Below are 22,236 nucleotides of genomic sequence, written 5' to 3'. Positions count from 1 at the left end.
CTTTTTAATTTAATTTTATGTAGTACCGGAATGTGGAAGGTTTAAATGTGCCCTTTGTTTTAGTCTAATTTAGATATTGGAATATGGTTATTTAAAACTTTCTGGTTCATTTATAAAATTATAACTATTATCTTCTGCAAGTATGTTAATTATTTTATTATCGTAACAGCCTTTTGGTAGCCTTGTAACATCCTACTGACAGATTGAAATTTGAAATCCGAAAAAGCTGTCACAACAATAAAAATAAAAACTAACATACTTTCAGAATAATAATATTAAATTTTATTTATTTTAAATTATAATTGAAAAAATAAATGGAGTTTATTGGAATAATCTTTAGTTGAATTGTGACATGATCATGTTTAATGTAAAGTAATATGTATTCATATTATCATTCCAAAATTGTTTATCTTTCTTTGTAAATTTGTAAAGAAGCTTGTACCATGTGTTTGTCCTAAAGAATTAACTTAAACACTAAAAGTCTTCAATCAGAGACCTTGATAACTTATAAGGATGTTCATAAACAGTGATGCCAACCCTACGGAACCAAGATCAATCAAAATTCATCAATATGACACAATTATTTTGATAAATAGCATAAAAAATGCATATACTAAAGAATTGGGGAAACATTTTCACTATTTTAGTTGACATGACTGTTCATAAATACCAACCTGTATTATTCTAATTGATATTTTTCATAATATTGCGATAAATATGTCACTAGTTTAATAGTGTTAGAATAAATCTTTCCTTATACAAATGTATTCCACTAAATGATAAATACATTACATTATATTATCATAAAGATTATCAAAATCTAACTCTCATATTATATTGAGTTAAGTAAGTAACCTCACATACAAAATTTGTAACTGCATTTCGAGATAAAAGATATCATATTCATTAAAAGTTGAATGTTTTGAGAAAGTTTAGTAAATATTTTTTTTAAATCAAGCATGAAAATATATGTAATATAAAAAAATTGAGTGTGAAAAGTTTTCTTAACACGTTATGTAGAAAGATAAGCGGGGCCTGTTCTGTGCAGGCACCATCGGAGCTGTCAGCTCCGGGCGCCGACTTGCCAAGGAGGCAAGACGCTGATTATCTTTTTACCAGTGCCAGGTGCCGTTTGGCTCAGGGCCGGAACTAAGGATAAAGTACAATAGCATACATAGTTAATAGTATATTATTTAGGTGCATTAATCTATAGTGACTTTCTGTATGGTTGATATATAATATGTTTAGCATTTAAGTAGTGTTAAGGGAGCGTGGCAGGTCCAGTTAGACAGAGCCACTGGAGTCTCCGGGGAAGTGCAGCACGTTGTCTCCACTGCAGCTGGGAGTCGGAGAGGAGGGGGGGTCCAGCGAGGCGCGGCTGGCGGAGCTGAAGCTGCTAGAGCTGAGGTCTTCTTGCTCCACGTCGAAGGAACGATTGCCACCTGGAAACAAGAGGAATATTGCTTGAATATTACTACACCACTAACAAATTTAATAATGTACAGATAAACCAGAATATAGAGATTCTTGTTTGTAGTACTGGTAGTGTGGGTACTGGATGGAGCAGAAAATTATTGTTATTTACCTTTTTAATGCTTAACTATTTTAACAAACTGTGCCCTTCTGGAAAACAATTATTTTCTGACACTATTCTCCGAATAGATCCTGTATTGTTATTGATTTGGCAACTAGCTGTGTTGGTGTAGAAACTGAACTATTCATTTATGATTGGTTGGGCGTATTTCAAAGTAAGTGGCGAAATCAGTTTTCATTCAAATCTACATTTCAGGCATTTCTAGTGTGCATTATCTATTCAGTGGATTCAAATAATTTATAAATATTGTGTAAAACTTTCTTTGTTTTTGGGTGTTTAATGGTTTACCAAGACCAGATTTTAATTTTGAACCAGTTTGACGCATGCTAGTGATACTATCGGTGTGCATAAATACATTCATACTCATTAGGTTAGTGTACAATGTTAACTTTTACAAAGCTATCTACCCCATCACACAGCACGTTTTGACACAACGTATATTTTAGTGAAACTATAAGAATAACATGTGACGGACGGACCACAATGCGAAAGCCTAGTAGATAAGGTTAACAATTGTTTTATCGGAGCCCTTTGAATATGTTGACCAGGCCACAATGTATTCACGCCGGTATAGTAGCTTATCTTCGGCTTGTACTTTTCTGTGTATTACATGTTAAATGTAATACATGTCTTGTGCGCATATCCAATTACATTATTTGGCCTAATATGTTACTTAAAAAAATTCTGTATCAAATGTACAATACATAATAAATAAATAAATCGTTAATTATGCATCAACGTAATATAACAAACCCGCTTTCCAGGTTTTATCTGTTTATTGGTTGCTGTGATGTTGTCCAGCCTCTGATACAAGACGAACCGCATTTGAAGGCAGTAATTATATGAAACCTCCAATATACACCGATATATAGCCATATTTCATCTTCCAACCCTCTTATCTGGGTCAGCTTCAGAACACAATGCAAGACAAAGCTGTAATCGTAAATAGAGTGTATAAACCTTTAATATTATTATTATATGAAACCTCCGATATAAACAACAAGAAACTTAAAAAAATCGATTATTTTATTTTTAATAATAATTTGATTTTTTTTTAAAGTATTATTACATGACCTCCGCAAATTCAAGACCAAGAAACTTGACTTCGAACGTGAAGCAAGATTATTAAGTACAAAGTCTTTATCTGTTAAATATGTATTGACTTTTCCACTCGTAAATCTTCTTAGAAAGAATAAATATTTTTCACTATTTGTTGCAATGACCGTCTTAATTGTATTTTATTTAACAAATTAAATAAAGTTTATCACACAATAATTAAATAAGGTTTATCTCACAATAATCAAAGAAGGTTTATACTCACAGTAATTAACGAATTCTGTAAAGGATAGTAAATAAATCAAAAGACAGAGATTAGTATTTTTCGTTTTTTTTATTATTTTTAAATGTTTTTTTTTGCTACATTGTAATCTGGCTACAGAATGCAGCATGGTTTAATGTATTTTAATTGTTTTTAGAGAGCTGCATTTTCACAAAAGTATTTAAAATATTTCTTTATATATTTTTTTTATTCTTTTTGTTCTACGAGAGAAGGATTTGTGCTTTAATAATATTTTAGACCATCATTAACATAGGGAAACATATAAAACGAGAAGAATGCATAGCAAGCAATACTGAGATAAGTGATAAAACAATTGGCACCGTTCACATTGTTTCCTCGTTGCGCCAGTAATGTCGGTATGTGCAAGAGGACTAGCCAAAGTCCGCAGCTCCAACAGATAATATCCACAAAATGAGGATTTGATATTTAATTCAGTTAAAGAAATCAATTGAAAACAAGACCTATTAGAACTATATACAACATAATTTTACTCTTCGGTCAATAAAGTACATAAATGGCGTAGAAAAAAAAAGAAAATAATTTTCATTTTTTTCTTGGCGTTAGATACTTTGTCAGATGTTTGTGTGTAAGTCACTTCTACATTACGAACTGTACTAATTAAAGAACTGTTAAGCAAAAGCAAAGTATGTGTAACAAGAAGAACTTGTTAACTAAAATAATTGTTCTAAACCTATTAACACTTAATGTTACGTTCATGAGCAAGGATGATGTTAAAATAAATCATTGATATAACATTTGTTCATCCTTTGAAATAAGTAAGGAGCTTCGAAAAAGTGAAGCACTAGACGTCTTTAAAAATGACCATCCTTTTGTAGGCTTGATCGATAAATAAAATTATTATAAAATAATGAATACTTAATTGTATGTATTATGTATATAAAATGGATAAAATAGTATTCATAGAGGAAAATTGAAACATGCAAATAATTCAATAACATAAAGATGTCGGGACAGGTTTATGCAATTTACCTCATGAATGATTGATTATCCCCTAAGAACTATCTCCCCACCTTTGAAGGCAGTACAAACTCACAATTGTGAATACAACTTATATTAGATACATATTCATAAATACACTTTTAATGCACACATTTTTTTCATTCTATCTTTAATTTTCACACAATTAAAATAAATGAATACATATAAACATTTACATGCGCTGGAAACAAAAAGCTATCCAGTCAATCTCACATTAGAATTTCATTTAAAATAATACTATATTTAATATGAACACAAATTGTTAACGCTGCTCTGAAACTAACTAACCACCAAATAAGTTCTTAAATAATTCAATATTATCATTTTCACTTAAATTTCCATATAGAGAATGATGCAGAATTTCTTTTGAAAAACACAGATAATGTTTTACCTAAAAAGGTGAAATTTGCAACACTAAAAATATAGATTTTTATTATTATTTTATTAGACGGTGAGAAAAATAAGCTTTACTTATTGAATTATCAAAGAATTTCTATATTACTCCAATCGAATTCTTAGTCAAATTTAGGGTTGATATTTAGTTTTGCCGCTTTCTGCACAGCATTATTAGGTCTGGAGCAGTAAATTATCGGCAAGTGGTTTTAAACAAACTGCGAGATACACATCTAATATCTCTCTAGGTAGGTACAAATAGTTTACAATACAATAATAATTCTAAAAATTATATACTTAATAGTAAATTAATAAAATAGAACCAATAATACAGCATCAAAATCTTTCAGGTTCATTAAACAGACCATGTCACAAATAAATAAAAATTATAGCTCGCACAAATCAGTAATTTTACTTTTATTTACAAATGAGATCATTTAAATTAACATGACTCGAATAAATAATCAAAAAATGTATTATGATAATAATAATTGGATTTAGCTTAATTTAAGATATCAAATCATCTGTATAAATATAAAATCTATCGTTGATAATCTTAATTTTGTAAAATTCCAAATATCAAAAGCAATAGGGTAACTAATCAATAAACTAATAGCTAAACAGCAAAAGAAGTACATTCAAAATAAAGTTTCTGACGAGTTTTATCTTCGTTTACGCTTTGGTTTCTTTTTATTGGCTGATTTACTGGGAGCAGCCGGAACGGAGCACGCCATGGGCTCGTCCACCACCACCGAGCACTGCCCTTCCTGCGCATACATCTCCGACGTCACCATGTTGGAACAGTCATCGCTCTCCGTCTGCGATGAGGACGGGGAAGTATTCTCCTCGTCTGAAAACTTCTCCATGGACACCACCAGGACCTTATTGTCCATGGATTTAATCTTGTCCAAACCGATGTCTTCTTCCTCCAAATGCTTCAAGTCAGGAAGGTTAAACGCCGACGAAACACTGATGAAATCTTCAAAGTTTCGCACTACTTCTACTTCATCGTCGTGGATGGGAAGAGAGCCACTTTTATTGGAGGAACCTCTGGACGAGGTGATTTTATAGTTTGGTCGACCTGAGGAGTAATCCAGCAAGCTGTCGTGCATTTCTTGGATTTTTTGTTCATCCAGAACTAGATCTAGTGGCTCCAAGGGTGGGGGTTCTAAGAACAGAGAATGATGCTCATCCACAAAGCACAGCTCCGCTTCTGGAGTCTCGCACAGTGCCACCACAATGTTCTTCTTCTTGCAAACTGAAGATAGCTTGGATGCCAGTGAATTGTCATCGTAAGAAAATTCACTAGGATCGAATGCTTCATCTAATCCTTTAATATAAGTCTGTAAAGGATTTTCAATGCTTTTTCTTGTTTTGGAAGAAGCTACTGCACTCCAACTAAGTTTGGGAGGTTCTTCTGGCATAATAAAGTCCATAGTGCCCTCATCAGTTAACGACTCCTTATTTACTGGGATATCCGCAAGTTCGTCTTTCAATCCCAGCACCACTTTTGGTTTACTAAATTTAGTTTTCTTTTTCCTAAGTTTATTAACATCAGGACTGACAATATCTTTTATTTCCGGAATACTGAATCCTTCAGGAGTTAAATTTATATCAAAGTTGAGGGCATCAACCTCTTGTGTCTGTACCTGCTGCATATCTGATAACATCTCCCACGCTGACTCTTCATTCATTTTATTCTTCTCCAGATTTATTTTATGTTTTGGTGCCTTTTTTGTGGGGTTTTTCAAAGGCAGTACAAATGTTTCAGAAACATTAGAGACCTGTGAGGAAATCTCACCAAAGACATCCATTTTATTTCCAAGCTTATCCGAACACACTTCGTCTATGATGGTATTCAAAGTCGCATCGCACGAAACAGATGGACTATGTGACGACTTAGCCCAATCATAGCTGGAGATACGAGTTGAATTATTCACAGTGATTTCATCATTGAATACTTCAATAGTGTCGACAGCTTTAGATATTTCATCCAAGTATGTTGGTGAGAGGTTAAGAGCGGGTGTCTCGATGCTGGAATAATCAATGCCAGTTACATTTTTAAGAGCATCTGAAGAGCTTTTTATGTATGATTGTTCAGGTTGAATAACCACCTTGTTTGTTAATTCTTGTTCGAAAGGAATTTTGTATGTTTGTCCTAGTTTAAAATGAGCTTTGTTTGTTAAATCATGTTCAAAAGAATCTTTGTTTATTGATACGGGTTCAGCAGAAGCTTGTTTTGCTGAACCAGGTTCAAAGGGAGCTATTTTTATTGTTTCAGTTTCCAAAGAAGCTGTAGTTGTTTGTTCGGGTTGAAAAGAAGCTTTATTTTTTTCATTTTTCTTATCTTTAGTCTTCTTCTTAATTGGCTTATTGAGGGTATCTTTCTGTGGAGCTTTGACCACCTGATCCATATCTGATTCAAAGTGATGGCATTGATTCACAATCACTTCAGACTTGCTTTGCACATCGGTGGCGGTATGGTTATGGCTGGAATCAGTATGTGCAGGGGAGCTGTGTGTCAGCCTGGCAGGGATGACGACGCTGTCTCGCAGCGCCTGCGAGGAGGCGGGGGGAGCGAGGGGAGGGGCGGACTCGGAGGGCGGGGAGAGGTGGCGCACGGGCAGCAGCAGGGTGCTGGACAAGGGCCGGGTGGGGGGGGTGTGGGGGGCAGGCAAGGAGCGGGGAGCGCTGACTACGGGCCTAAAGAGGGCTTCGTCTTCATTGGACATGATGTAGGAGTCTCGGTCCCTGTCTCCGGGAGGCGAGGGGCTCTCGGACGAGGCCCCGCTGACCACTGCGCCGAGGGGGTTGACAATGCGGTGCACGTGTGGGGCCCTACCCTCTCCCCCTTTGCCCTTCCCCTTGCCCTGTCCCTTGCTCCAGTCATCCACCGTCCATTCGTAACCTGGACAGAAGAACAACCCAAAGGCAAATCAATACTAACATTCAGATTTTGTTATACTTTCTACTGAAAAATATTTGACATTGGAAATCTGACAATTTGTACCTGCGGCAATTGTGAAATTTCCCACAAATCTTGGAACATCTTTCAGTGTCTCCGTGACTGTGGAAATTGGACGATTGCACGTTTGCACAGAAAGTCAGAGATCCATATGAAGGAGATATTTTGAAGTGAACTAGTATCAAAATTTTAATTTGTACAGAATGTGCAAAATACAAGTGTTCTCAAACCATAATTTCGTCAGTCGAGCATATTAACAAGTTAAAAATAAAAAAATCAAGAAGTTAGTAAATAATGAATGCCTTTGGCTCATTCTTCCCTCCACCTCCCCCTTGTATTATATACAGGGGTTAAATGATCATTATTCAAGATGTGCATCCAACAGCTCATGCCAACAACAACATCCTGTATACTTAACATAAGTGCGGTGAGGCGATATTACACTCACATACTCACTCTTTTCAAACTGAACCAAAACATTATAGGACTATAATCAAGGAAGCTGGTGATAAGACATGATGAAGCAGAGGAAATAAGTCATATGATGTGATGAAACCATCCAGAATACCACAATGTCCAGCACAGAATGTTATTTCATTGTTAAGATAGAACAGATTCATTCTCAATGTTGTACAGCTGAAATCATTATATCAGATTCCAAACAAAATATATATAATGAAGGAAGGAAAAGGTTTTTCAAGTAACGGAGACTTATGATAAATAACAAGAAAGAATTTTTGTAAGAAAATATATATATAATATATTTTATTTTTAGGGCACAATATGAATACGAACACGTGTCGAAGTCTCAAGTGATTTTTATTAGGTTTTCACTTTTATCTAGTTATTTTTATCAACTGAATAATGAACAATTATATTTATCAAAAAAGCCAGACTAATAAACGAATGAAACGAAATAAAAAATAAAAATCATTTCAATATATTTACAGTAAAGAAGTTCTTTTTTCTTGCTTGTATCAGTATAAATGTTACATGAAATATTTCACTGAGACTGTGTTGAAACAGGATATTCTCAGTTTAATATTCCCCGGGATAGACACATACAAAAAATTGATTAGTAAACATTTTACACCTCTAAAACTGGCAATGTTTACACAGAATAAATCCAAAATTTTCAACAGTTAAATAAATTAGGTCAAGTTCATTTTACAATGTCTTCAACAATAACTGTCTGGATTGCATTTAGTTCGGGTTGAATCTTGCGATCATACATAAAGATAGTTGCCAATAAAAATGTGCAGTGAAAAAATGAAGACAATGTTAGTAGTTCTTATTCAAAGTATGATACAGTTAAAATTGACCGAGGGGAATAGGGTCCCATTAGCTCAGTTGGTAGAGCACTGTCCCGGAAAGACAAGGGTCCTGGGTTCGAGTCCCAGATGTGACCGTTTCCTTTTCTGATTTTTCTGTTTCAGATTTTCGTTTAGAAATCACTAATATTTTCTTCAATATTTAAATTTTAATAACTTAAGAATTTTTGGGGATGGTTGACTACCATGACGTCATTCTAAAAATTAACTATCAACAACAAAAATGTTGCGTAAAACATTCGTGAAAGAAAATCAATAATAATAATGTAATGTATGAAACATGAATATTTTGTGGTGGAAATGTAAGTCGGTTGATAAAGTAAGGATGAGACTTGTGCAGGGCCTAAAACCAGTAGAATGGGGTTTTTCTGACCTTGTTCTGTTTCCTTCATGGCCTCGGCCAGGTCCTCCTTGAGGCGGCCCTCCATGGCGCCCCCGGAGTTCCCAGCACCCCGCCCTGTCAGGGACTCGGCGTCCCCCGTACCGGCCGCCAGAGAGGACTGCTTGCGGAAGGCATCCGATAAACGGGGAGAGTGCTCCAAGGAACCTTTAAATAAATACATAATTTAGATCATTCATAAGACTAAAACAAATTTATGGAAAAATAGTGAAATCTGACAGCTGTATAATAATCTAATAAAGAACATGTATTTCTCTTGATATGCATCTCTCCACCTTAGCTGATGGAGTACTAAATCACAGCAAAGAACCAACAAGATATTTTAATTTTTTGCCATTGCCAGCCTTTAACTGTCCAATATCTGTCTTATTTCTGTACCTTATAGGATAAACCACGGAAGTCCACTGTGGAATTTTGTTCAGGAAAGTGATTTTTGTGTTTCTGGATGTTTGAAACTCTATAACTTTTTTACTTACTGCAATAATTAAGATCTGCGAATGGTGAATTTCATAATTTAATTCATTTTGACAATAGTTAAGACAAACATGTCAATTGATGAATATTAGAAATAAAAGGACTCCTGTATTTTATACTCTAACACATTCACGCGGAAGAACACAAAGTTAAAAACATCCTGTAGATAAAACAAGGAAGTCCATTTGAGTAAATTGTATTTTTTCACAGAACAGCATGTTTTTATGAAATATCAAAATATTTAATGAAAGGAACCAAAGTTCTCCTACAAAGGAAAGGCGGATAATAAAAAATATGAAGAAATGATTATTATTTATTTGTGTACATAAGAACATTAGCATAGCGCTAGTCTAGAGCTATAATAAAACAATATTAACTATAGCAATTATAACTAAACAAAAAGAATTACTCTTGATCAATATTGGGAACATCAGCTGATGAGCAGGGGTGGATTTAACGGTCAGCATTTCAGCAAATGCTGACTAGACCCCTGGCTGCTGGGCGAGTCTGGGGCCCCCTTGCAGTCCCGTGATTACCCTTTGGGCCACGCGGGGTCCCCAGCCTGAGGGGGGCTACAACTCATGCCCGGTTCAGGGGGGTTTAAATCATCAGGCCCGAGCCCGCCACCCGAGCAATCACAGTACCTACCTAATATTTAAATCGCCCTTTAGATGATTTTGTCAAGAAAACGGAACTATACAAATCATCCAATTATTATTAAGGTATACATGATAAATTTAAAGGTTACTTGAAACATAACACGTCATCATTATAATATTGTTGTCATGCACAACTTTACTTAACGTTTATGTAGTATCCATTCATAGGGCCCCAATGACAGAGGGGGCCCCGGCTAGGTGCCAAAATGATACACCTTGAGGGCATGGGTGCAAAAATAAATATTTAACATTTTTATTTGAGTGGAAAATGTTGGTTGTGCAATGATGGAGGACTTACCTACGGTAAGAAACCAACACATTTGTCCCCTCGGTTTCTAGCCGTTAAGCTGATATGATTCAAAAGTTACCATTTTAAACAACGGTAAAAGATTTCTATTTAAAAATATTATATTCGAAACAGTAAATTTAAGTACGAATTTCGAATAGCTTTCAATGTTCGTTCTTTTGTTTTGTTTACCGCAAGCTGGCAACCTCTAAGATCAAATTCAAACAATCCTCCAGATTTATACCACTTTCTTTTTAACACTATAACGACCAAGACGGCCTCCGCGGTCGAGGGGAAAGGCTTTCGACTTACAAGTCTCGGGAGGTCTCAGGTTCAAATCCCGGCGTGCGCAAGTAAATTTTATTTGATTAATTTGTGTTATTTCACAAATTACTAATTTAAAATAATATATAGTATACCTGCATCACATTATGTGGGAGATACTCTCAGTATCGCCCTAGTGCAAGACCACCATTCAGAAATGAATCGTTGCTTGAAATGGCTTTGGACGTGTTTGGTGAACAGATCTGAATAGCCAAGAATTTTCCCACCTTCCTCTAACCCATCTCCTTCCCCTCTCCACTACCTTCAGCCAAAAATGTATCCAAATTGGGGATGCCATAGTCTCACTGGCTCCAGACGGCTGGGAGTAGTTGGGACTCTTGTGCGGTTTCACATTAATAAAAAGATTCTTTGATTCCTAGAGTATTTAAGAAGAATTTCACTTAAGGTATTTGACAAACAAGCCTCCAATTAACACTTGTATTACAGCAAAATTGTTGGAGCATAAGCAATGTATATTGGGCTCCCGTGGTTATGGAATTAAGATAATGATTGAATTTGAATTTTTCTTAAAACATTAACCCCGTAAAAGGGACATCCGACGTTTAGGCATTGTTAAATCAGTTAATTTAATAAAATCAGTGTTTCATCCACTAACGTAATTTATTTATTTATTCATTTTTGGGAAATCAACAGTTTACATTTTTAGAGATTGTACATAAGTAAAATAGCCAAAATAAAACCAATTACGGATTTCCTCCTTGTGACTTTACGTAAGACAGCATTAGAAAAAATAATTAAATTTATGAGAAATGTGAAGTTATAATTATATAAAATAAAAGAATTGTATAAAATAATAGAAGAAAATAATACAACAAAAATAAAGGGGAAAAAAAAACTAAAATTTATATAAAATAAAAGATTATCGATACATTGGTAACCATAAGAATACAAACAATATTGTGCATATAAATCATATCATAACCATAACCATAAGAAGACAATGTTGTGCATATAAATCATACCATAACAGGATTATAAATATATAAATACTAGAAACATAAACATCAGAAACATCAATTCAAGAAACATCAGTGAAATACTCTTTTAAGGTCATTTTATATTTAGTAAATTCGCAATTGAAGATGTCGATATTGAATAATATGTTATTGTAATTATTACATATTTTGTTCAGGCAAGAATTTTGTCTACAGTTCGTTTTGCTTTGATCGATTTTAAACAGGATAGAAGACCGTGTTAAACGTGCAGGCACATTAAATTTAATATTATTTAGCAACTCTGGGCATTGAATATTATTATTAATTAATTTATATAGGAATAGAGCATCTGCATGATGCCTTCGTACACTTAATGAATCAATTTTAAAGTACGAAGCTGCCTCTGCATAATTATTAAATCTTACAAATGACCTGTAACAGAGATATTTTAGGAATTTGTTTTGAATTGCTTCGATTTTGTTTATGTGGATTTTATAGAATGGAGACCAAACAATTGATGCAAACTCCAGATGACTTCGTACGTAGGCAAAGTAGAGTTGCTTAATGATATTGATGTTATTAAAAAGTTTTGTGTTTCTAATGATGAAACCTAACATTTTAGCAGCCTTATTTGTGATTTGTTGTATATGAAGGTTATATTGAAGTTTATTATCAAGAGTTATTCCAAGATCATGAATATTTAAGACTGTTGCAATGTTGATGTTATTTAAAGAATAATTAAATAATGTTTTATTTTTATTTCTGGAAAAGACAATGTGATGACATTTTGAAACATTTAGAAATAATTGATTTTGTTGGCAATAGGTAGCTACATTGTTTAAATCATGTTGTAAATTAATACAATCGTTTAGACTTTTTATTGGCTTGTATAGCTTAGCATCATCAGCAAATAATTCTATTTCAGAGTTTTTTACAACATTGACCAAATCATTAATATATAAAATGAAAAATAATGGTCCGAGATGTGAACCCTGTTGGATCCCTGAGGAAATTTGATTGAAGTCTGATACAAAGCCCTTTATTGCTACTGCCTGTGATCTGTTAAGTATATAAGATGTAACCCAACGAAATAAATTACCACGTATACCTAATGCCCAAAGTTTTCTTAGTAGTAATTTTTGATTAATTTTATCAAATGCTATGGCAAAGTCTGTATAAATGATATCTACTTGAGTGCGATTGTCCATGTGACCAACAATGAATTCGGTAAGAAGAACGAGATTACTTTCCACATTTCTGCCTTTTGTAAAACCATGTTGTTTTGTTGTTATGATGTGATTGAGTTGTGGACTTAGGTATTGGTAAACAATTTTTTCCATTAACTTACTGAATATTGTTAGTTTTGAAATCGGACGATAATTTTTAACATTATTTTTTTCGCCATTTTTGTGGATTGGTGTTACATATGCTCTTTTCCATATTTCAGGTACCGTGCCTTCGTTCATTGATTTATTATATATAATGCAGAGAGGTTTAGCGAGTGTTTCAGCACAATTAACTATAAAGTATGACGGAATATCATCACACCCCGCGCTTGTGTTTATGTCAAGAGCTTGTATTTCTTTTAAGACTATTTCTCGTGTGAATTAACCGTGGTGATATTTATGTTATTTGTGTTTTCTGGTATGTCAAATGTTGGTAGGTTATTATCTTTTATGAAAACTGATTGGAAATATTCCATAAAAATATTACATACATCTTGGCCATTTTCAGCTATTTTGTCATCTAGATGCATCGTCCTTGGAAGGGACGATTGTGTTTTTTTTCATATTATTGAAATGATTCCAGAAGAGTTTAGGATTACCATTCATGTTACTTTCAGCAGTAAGTATATAATTAATGTAGAGTTCTTGTGCAATTCGTTTTTGTCTAGATCTTAAGAGTGAAAACGTTTGGTAGTCACGTGGATTTTGAAATTTTTTGAAATATTTATGATATTTATTTTTTTCTTTAATTATTTTTATGAGAGATGATGTATACCATGGCGGATAATTATAATTTCTTGCTGGTTTAGTTGGTATGTAATTTATTTTAATATTGTTCAATATGTTGTAGAAGACGTCAGTTACGGATTGAGTATTCAGATGGTTCAGATTATGATCCCAATCAATTTCGTTTAGTTTTGTGTTTATCATTGAATAATCTGCTTTTCTAAATTGTAATACTTGCTTTGTGTTAGTTTTCAGGTTTTTATTTTTATTTTTAATAGGAATTGAAATTAGCAGTGTTTTATGATAAACATCTTCTGGTACTAATGAAATGTTATTGTGAGTAATTTTCAGTTGTATGTTACTTAGAGCTAAATCAAGAATGCGATTATTTATATTATTACTCTGAGAGTTATATTGTTGCAGATTATTAAATGATAAAAATTCTATAAAGTTAAAATGGGCGGGATTTAATGAATTGATGGGTTCAGTGTACATATAATCACAGTTGTCATTTATTGGTAACCAAAGTAAGTGAGGTAGGTTGTAGTCTCCCACTATAATGAAACTGTCATTATTGTTATCCGTCATAATCTGTGATACTTTGTTTATGTGAGAAGTAATATTTATAAGATGTTTATTGTCAGGTGGGATGTATGAAGTACATATGTGAATTTTTTTACCAGGAAGTGATATAGTTACCCATATGTCTTCCGCTTCAGAATCCCATTCTAGTTTTTGATCAGAAATTAATTTACTTTTGACTGCAATTAAAACTCCACCACCGCGATTTTGATTGAGGTTATGATAATCTCTATCTCGTCTGTAAATATGGTACCGTGGATCGAAAAGTTCCTCATTAAAGATTGAATTGTTAAGCCATGTTTCACTGAGACATATAATGTCATAGTTGTTTAATAATACATTTTGAAGAAAAATATGTGTCTTGGTTCTGAGACCTCTTAAGTTTTGATAGTATAATTCTAAAGATTCCATTGTATTAAGTATATAGTGCAGTTAATATAAAGTTGCTGGAAAGTTAGTTGATGGAAATATTGTATGTTTTTAGTTTTTCTAGATCATTATAATTATTTATGCAATGGTGATTTGTGTTTTCATTAAGTCTTACATAAATTTTACAATTTTTGATCCAACAGAATTTGAATTTATTAATTTTGGTAAACTCTCTGACCTTTTTGTAGAGTACTTTGTTTTTATGAGTTAAATGTTCATTTATATAGATCCGTTGTTTTCCATTAAAGTCAATATCCTCTGCTGTTAGGCCCCTTCTTGTCCGGATTGCTGCTATGATTTCGTCTTTCTGTTTCCTGCCCTTTAGTTTTACTATAATATTCCGCGGTCTTCCTTCAATCTTCTCCTTGGGGGTGACTCGGGTGGCGTATTCAATGTCGTCGCTTACTATATTTAATTCTGAATAGATCCTTTTGATAATCTCCGTCAGGTTCTCTTGTTTTTTTTCTGGTATCCCAATGATCTCTATGTTATTAATGCATGCGTGTTGTTCGTTAGCATCCAATTGTTTTTGTAATTCTTTAAATTCACTTTGTATTACGGCGTTTTGTTCCAGAGTTTTTTCAAGGTTGTTGTTTTTTTTTGTATCAATTTTTTTTCTAGAGTTAATATTTTATTTTTTAATTCCTCGATTTCTTCTTTATACTCGTTTCTGATGATTTCCAGAAATTGTACCTTAAATTCTTCAAACTTTTTGTCAAGAAGTTGGAGGAGTTGGGTGTCCGTAGTATTTAGTGTTTTTGCAGTTGCTCGTGTAGTCATTTTGGCACGAAATATTAATTAGTATAACTTCACTTCACTATTAAAGCTATTAAAATATAGATATTTAGATTTTAGCTAGAATTTATTTTATTTTGAGATATTTCAAGAGTGAAATAAAAACATGACAGCTGTCATTGAATGTTATTGTTGTATATGTTATGTTATTGTTGTAATGAAATACAGAAAATTTTTCTGCATATTCAATTCAAAAGCACCAAAAAGTGGACTTGGACCGTGGTTCATCCTTTCAAGGCAGTGGCCCCCAACCCCCATATAGCGAATTCTAGCGAAAACATCTTTACGCTAAGTAACCGCCAACACAATACCGTTAAAGTAAAAAAAAACTTCGCACGACCCTTGCTGACACATGACGTTCTAGAATATTAACATTTAATTTAACCACCCTCAGCGGGCCGCGGTAAAATTTTCAGACGTTGACCGGTCCGCGGCGACAAAAAGGTTGGAGACTACTGCTTTAAGGTACAGATTTATATACATTTTATTTAGTTATAAAATGTTACATTATGTGTATAGTTAACCACTTACAGTTCTGCAATATTTATCCGAGAATGCATAGTACTTTTTAATTACTTACTTATTTTTTACTTACTTTCTTTAACTTTTTTTTGATCTGAATATTATCATTAATCGGGAAAAAATATATGGGCGCTGTTAGTTTTATTTTGGACTGTGATCAATAACAGGGCTATTCAGCAAATTAGAATCTTAGAATATGAAATTTTGTGGCTGTCGCACTCGAAAACTGATAGCTCGACACGTCAGCAAGACAACAGTATTTATGCTGCCCACAACGGCTGCTACAAGCTGCTTATCTATTGCAGTCCTAAGGTGTCGATATTCAAGAAATACATAAAAGTGGAATTATCTTGAAAACTAATTAAGTTTACTAAAATCATATTTTGATATTCTGGTCCATCATGAGCTGGCCTATCAGACCTCCAACGGAATAACGTTAACTTTTGGGACACGTGTATGTACTTTTTATACAGATACTTAAACATGCTTTTCACAGCATTGAGGCACAACCCACGAAAGACGGCAAATGATAAAAAAGTGGCCTTATATAATGTGTTAACCCATTGGCCTCCGAATTGTTTTGTACCGAAGTTTTAAATCTGCAGTGGTGTACTAAATCTTACATAACTTTTAAACTAAACATGCAAACGAAACAATTTTTTTAAATTTACTCGTTCATTGAATTAAGGTATGTAAAAATATATGCAGTTTTTTAAAAAATAATAATAATATGATTAAACGAGGATATAAAAATCTTTTTTTTTTCTTTTTTTTATAATTGGATTAAGAAAAGTTTCACATTAATCATACTTATGACCATAATATATTTTATTTCAATTTGGGCTGATGTTAGCCGCCCACCACGCATTTTACGAACAAGCTTGTCAATTCCCGAACCACACGCTATTTTAAAAAAAATTCAATGACGCTGAAATATAACAAAATTTCAATCGTAAATATCAGGAAAAAACTGTACCAACGGAGTCCTGCCAATTACTACGAAATGAATGCTTAATTATCTACAGAGCGATTAGCATTTAAAATTTTAAACACAGATGTCAATAATGTATCCCTTTTTCGTTTTTAAGCCGACGACACCAGACCCGCCGGGACGGCGTCGTTTGAGGCCAATGGGTTAATTAGGTGTGTACTTACTGGCAGATCCGGATTCTATGAGAACTGGGACGATGGGTCGGGCTCCGGGCATGTTGACGGGATTGGAGCGGGCCACGGTGGGGCCGGTTCCCACTTCCACAGCATCCGAGTCTAGCAGCGATAGGGAGGTCCTGGAAACAAAAGATTTTTTCATTACTACACCTAAGAACACATGGCGTTAACCATAGATAAACAATTGACTGTCGTCGTGCTACGACCAAACTGCATGGACTATCAAAACGGCAGACCAATTAAGAAGATGCCCGAACGCTGATAAATTTGGACAATAGGTATTTAAAAAAACAGCTGCTGTTTCACTCTGCTCAGCGAGTGCGCTATTCATGTTTGGGTGGGGCTCAACTAGGGAATGCAATCCCGGTATACCGGGATCCCAAAATACCGAGATCCCGCAGACATTTTGCGGGACTAATCTCGGTCGAAAATTTTGCGGGTTTCCTCTGGACTGGCGGGATTACAGAGAAGCTTCTACAACTGCATCGCCGTCCAGTTCTTCCACATCGGCTCATTGTAAACCTCAACCATCAACAAATAAAATCACTGGCCATTTTTCAAGCGAAAACAATACCGTCGAAAAGAGGGTATCACGAATGGTGTCTAAAGATGGTTTACCATTCCGAGTTTTCTGTACCTCGTCGGATTTGCGAGATCTTTTTAAAACCGGGGGTTTTAACTTACCAACATCGTCTAATTCTATCAAATTAATGGTTATGAATTACGGCAAGACACTAAAAATGATGGTTATTCAAGATCTTTTAAAGCTGAAAGAGAGCAACTATAGATTTACCCTCAATTACTTCGAGTCCGGTGGATTAAAAGGCACATACCTTCAATTCACTTACAATGCGCTAATGACTATTGTGCCAACCAGCGTGGAAGCTGAAGGAGCTTTTTCAGACGCTGGCTACCTTGTGTCCAATATCAGAAGCCGTTTATCAGATGACACCATTAATACCTTAAAAAAAAATGTTACCGGACAGCAAGTGCCCATAACATTTTTTACTCCAAATGTGCTAAGGAATAGCTGGTTAAAGTTTGTCGGGTACGTGCCGATACACCCTGTATAGTTAGTAATAACATAGATCATTGTAGAAATGTATTATATATTTGTACCAAATGTATTATAATATATTTGTACAACACCCTTGAGGTGATTTTGCACAAAAACGGCGCTATACAAACCATCCAAATATTATTATTATGTGGGCTACCGACATATCATAAATTATTTTAGTAGAATGCCATGTAGGTAAGTAGTTACACAGATTTCACTGTATTTGTGTTTAATTAAAGTAATAATATTGTAACATTTTTTTAACGTAAACGAATGAAACATATTTTATACCTAATACACACATCATTATAATATGAGTCGTATAGTTCCTATCTACGATAAGTCCACTTTCGTGAAATGTTGGCAAATTGATATTTTTTAATTACAACGTTTTTTAAATAAAAACTAGAGAATTATTTATTAAGTGGGCTTTGTTATCAAACTACGGATGTAAATAATAAGAAAAAACCATGAATTTCTTAATAGTTTAGGAGTAATTACGTAAATAATGATGGACTTATCGGCATTTGAAAGTAACTGTCAAATTAATCGTATATAGGAACTCACAGCCTGTGACTTATCGGTGTTTGTTTCTCAACACCGTTGAAATGTGAATGACAAGTATAGGGCCAGCAAAAAATTTGATTTAAAGGAAAAGAAAATATTTAATAATTATTTTTTTTAACAAAAGTTAGTTAAGAAAAGTGCATAGAAGAAAAATAAAATAAAATACAAATGTACTTACGTAATTTTTTTTTCGATTTTTTTTTTCATAAGTTTTTTTACAAAAATATACGATGGATTAGAATATGTGTTTACAAAAAGAAAACCTAAAAATAATTTTTTTATTGTTTTCCTAAAAAAATAAACAAAATATTTTTTGTACTCTAAACAAAAGTAAACAATTATTGCAATATTTAAGAATTAAACAAAACCAATTTATAGAACGAAACATAATATTATTATAAAAAAGTAAATGCAGATATTTTATGATTACGATTTTTCTGTATTTATCACAAAATATTCAAAAACTATTGTGCCAATCAACTAAATTATAGAACAAAACACAACAATATTATAAAAAAGGAAATGCAAATATTTTGTGATTACAATTTTTCTGTATTTATCACAATAAATTCAAAAGCTATTGTGCGAATAAACTAAATTATAGAACAATATATATTATTAAAATGATTAAAGAAATGTAGCAATTTTATGATGATAATATTTTTTTGTATTCATCTCGATAAATTCAAAAACAGATATTTTTTACCCAAAAATCGAGGATTTTAAATTATTAATTCTTAGTAAAAACTCGTGGTTTTAAACAAAACAAGTGTATTATTTTTATTAAAAAAACTTTTGTTAATTTGCCAATAATATTTATGTACCTTACTTATTACAAGAAATAAACAAATAAAATAAAAACTTTTGTTAATTTGTTAATAGTATTGTGTACCTTACTTATTATTAGAAATAATAATAAACAACTGTAATAAAAATTAAACTTGAAAACAATAAATACAAACTTAAAAATTATTAAAAACAACTGAGCGAAGTTTTGGGAACACCCAGTAATGACTGACTCTCAATGAATGATTCCACTCAAAATAGGAGATTTTTAAGGACCTATATTACGGCTATCCACGTGTTTTTTCCAAGATTCCTTGATGATGACTCGCTTTCTAGATGTATTACCCGCCACTTGAACAACATTTGTGGTTAGATCGGACATTATTTAGCTGTAAAAACGTATAAAAAGGCAGACACTTTTACAAAACAACTGCTTCAGCGGCCATGTTAGAATTTGAAAAATGCTTCCCCCCCATTGGCTGCCTGGACGAAATCTTTCTCGCTCATTGGCTGCCTACACGAGAGGTGGACTTATCGGCTTTTGGAACATACTGCTCCGTGGATTTATCGTTTTTTGGAACTCATTGCGATTTTTAAATCCACTTTTCGTAGGATTTTACGGCCGTTTTGAACTCATTGATATTTGATTAGTGTGCTAAAGAGCCGCTAGAGTAAAACTGCATCATTAGTTCATTTTTGGAAAATAGTGGACTTATCGTAGATAGGAACTATACGACTCATATACAACCATACCTCATATAATATTTGCCGATTTTTTATATTTTTCATTACCGCCTTTGTCATTTTATTTTATTTTATCTCAGTTTTGTTTAAATTTTTTATTTGATATTATCTTTTTATTTAATATTATTAAATTATAAAATGGGGCCTTATCACCCCGTGAGGCTCACATTATCAAATAATGTTGTAAAATATTTAAAATTATTTTATAAAACATATATATTATGTATAGTTAAAACCGGCTTTAGCGAAACTCAATATAACGAAAACTTGATGATGTTTATTTTAAATTAGTATTAATATGCGTATTATCCAAGGTTGATATTTTCAGTTGCGAACTTACCAAATACAAAAGGTCCATAAAATAATATTTCTCTGATGGTTTGAGAATAATGTTTATGTCTCTATTGTTAATATCTCTATTATGATTTGATTTATATCTACAACCTCTCTGCATGGCTATAAATGTATTGTTTTGTAAATTTTTCGTTTTATATAATCTTTTGTTTCGTATAAATTTTTGAATTCATATTCCTTTCTCACAAATTTAATTTACTTATTCCATATTATGCTGTCTCAGTAAAGTAAAGTCACAAGGAGGAAATCCATAATTGGTTTTATTTTACTATATAATACTGATGTACAAACTGATTAAATGTTAACTGTCGATTTCCCGAAAATGAATAAATAAATTAATATGTGAGTACATTTTGTTGTGTGAAGTCCTAAAGGTTTGCTAAGTGAAAAAATTGAGAGGGACGATTCAATCTGGCAAAACATCAAACCAACATTAACCAATAAATAAATGCTTCATCTTTGAGGAAGTGTAAGAGCATATCATTGAGCTTTATTGATAGTATCGCTGTCATTGTCGGATTCCAAAATCGTCTCCATGCACTCGATTAGGGATTCGCGATTAGTATCAACAGTTTTAATTGTCCTTATATTAAAATTAGGGAATTTTTAATAAACTTAGGGAATTTTGCGTTTCACTATTTCATTTAACATATCTGTTCGCTTCGACGACCGCGAACAAAACTTGGGGAATGTGTGCAAATTCGAAAAAAACATTTTCACTTCTTTACTTTGGGACACACTTTTTTTTTACAATTAAATTTAGTTGGTGGGCGTAGCAGTGGATATAATGAGCATAAGAAAACGTATTTTGAATTTTAGCCTAACCCTGCAAATTTTCCCACACATTTTTTTTTTAATTTGTTACAATATTTTTTACATTTCAGAGTTATCCAGTAATGTTGGCCTCACTGGGTGGCTTACCCGTGCTGAGGCCTTCATTTTATATTATAAAAATATAATATACATAATACATTTAAAGAGAAAATAATACATATAAAATATAATTTTGAGTGTTTGTGAGTGATGTGTGTTTTATATTGGTTTTGTGTGTTACGTGTAGGTTTTTCTTATCTTATGTTATGAAATTTTGGTAATATTGTCTTTTTTGTTCTTTAATCCATTTTGTAATTTTGTGTCTGAATTTATTTTTGTTTTCCTCAATTTTATTTTCAAGTGTTAGACTGTTGAATGCTTTTATAGCATGGTATTGATAGTGTCTTTGTCCAAAGCTTGTATTTACTGTCGGAGTTTTTATGTTTTCTTTGTACGCTTGTCTAACTGGTCTGTTAGTGATATTTTGTGAATGTTGAAATTTGTTTTTTTTTTGTGAAAAATGTAGTTTAGCTGTGTTTTAATGTATAATTGGCGTATATATCTAGTACGTCACAGCTGTTGTATATTTGGTCTGTAACAGTCAGTCTATGTTTTTTTTAGTATTACCTTTAAGATCGTTTTCTGTGCGATTTCTATGTAATTGATAGCCGAGTTTGTTGCTACTCCCCAAGCAATAATTTCATATTCTATTATTGATTGGCAAAGTGCAAAATATATTGTTTTC

The 22,236-nt window shown here is 33.0% G+C and overlaps 1 protein-coding gene across 2 annotated transcripts in view; it reads right to left on the bottom strand.

The window, feature by feature from the left end:
- Positions 1-334: 334 nt before the first annotated feature.
- The window catches only part of LOC149423660 (breast carcinoma-amplified sequence 3 homolog), a 58,373-nt gene continuing 36,471 nt past the window's right edge, over positions 335-22,236 (bottom strand). The window contains exons 11-13 of one of the 2 annotated variants that reach the window (XM_089631704.1): positions 17,156-17,286; positions 8,995-9,168; positions 335-1,442 (exon numbers count right to left, since the gene is read on the bottom strand). In XM_089631704.1, coding sequence (XP_089487830.1) covers positions 1,285-1,442; positions 8,995-9,168; positions 17,156-17,286 — 463 coding nt within the window. In that variant the 3' untranslated portion in view covers positions 335-1,284. Of the gene's footprint in view, positions 1,443-2,965; positions 7,234-8,994; positions 9,169-17,155; positions 17,287-22,236 lie in introns of those variants that run through there. The other variant, XM_089631703.1, reaches the window with a different exon arrangement.

This window comes from Hesperophylax consimilis, chromosome 5, assembly GCF_061612785.1.
Source record: "Hesperophylax consimilis isolate HC1 chromosome 5, BYU_Hcon_1.0, whole genome shotgun sequence".
NCBI classification, from domain to species: Eukaryota; Metazoa; Arthropoda; class Insecta; order Trichoptera; family Limnephilidae; genus Hesperophylax; species Hesperophylax consimilis.
Note: the sequence above shows the minus strand (reverse complement) of the source record. Positions and strands in the feature narration are given on the sequence as shown.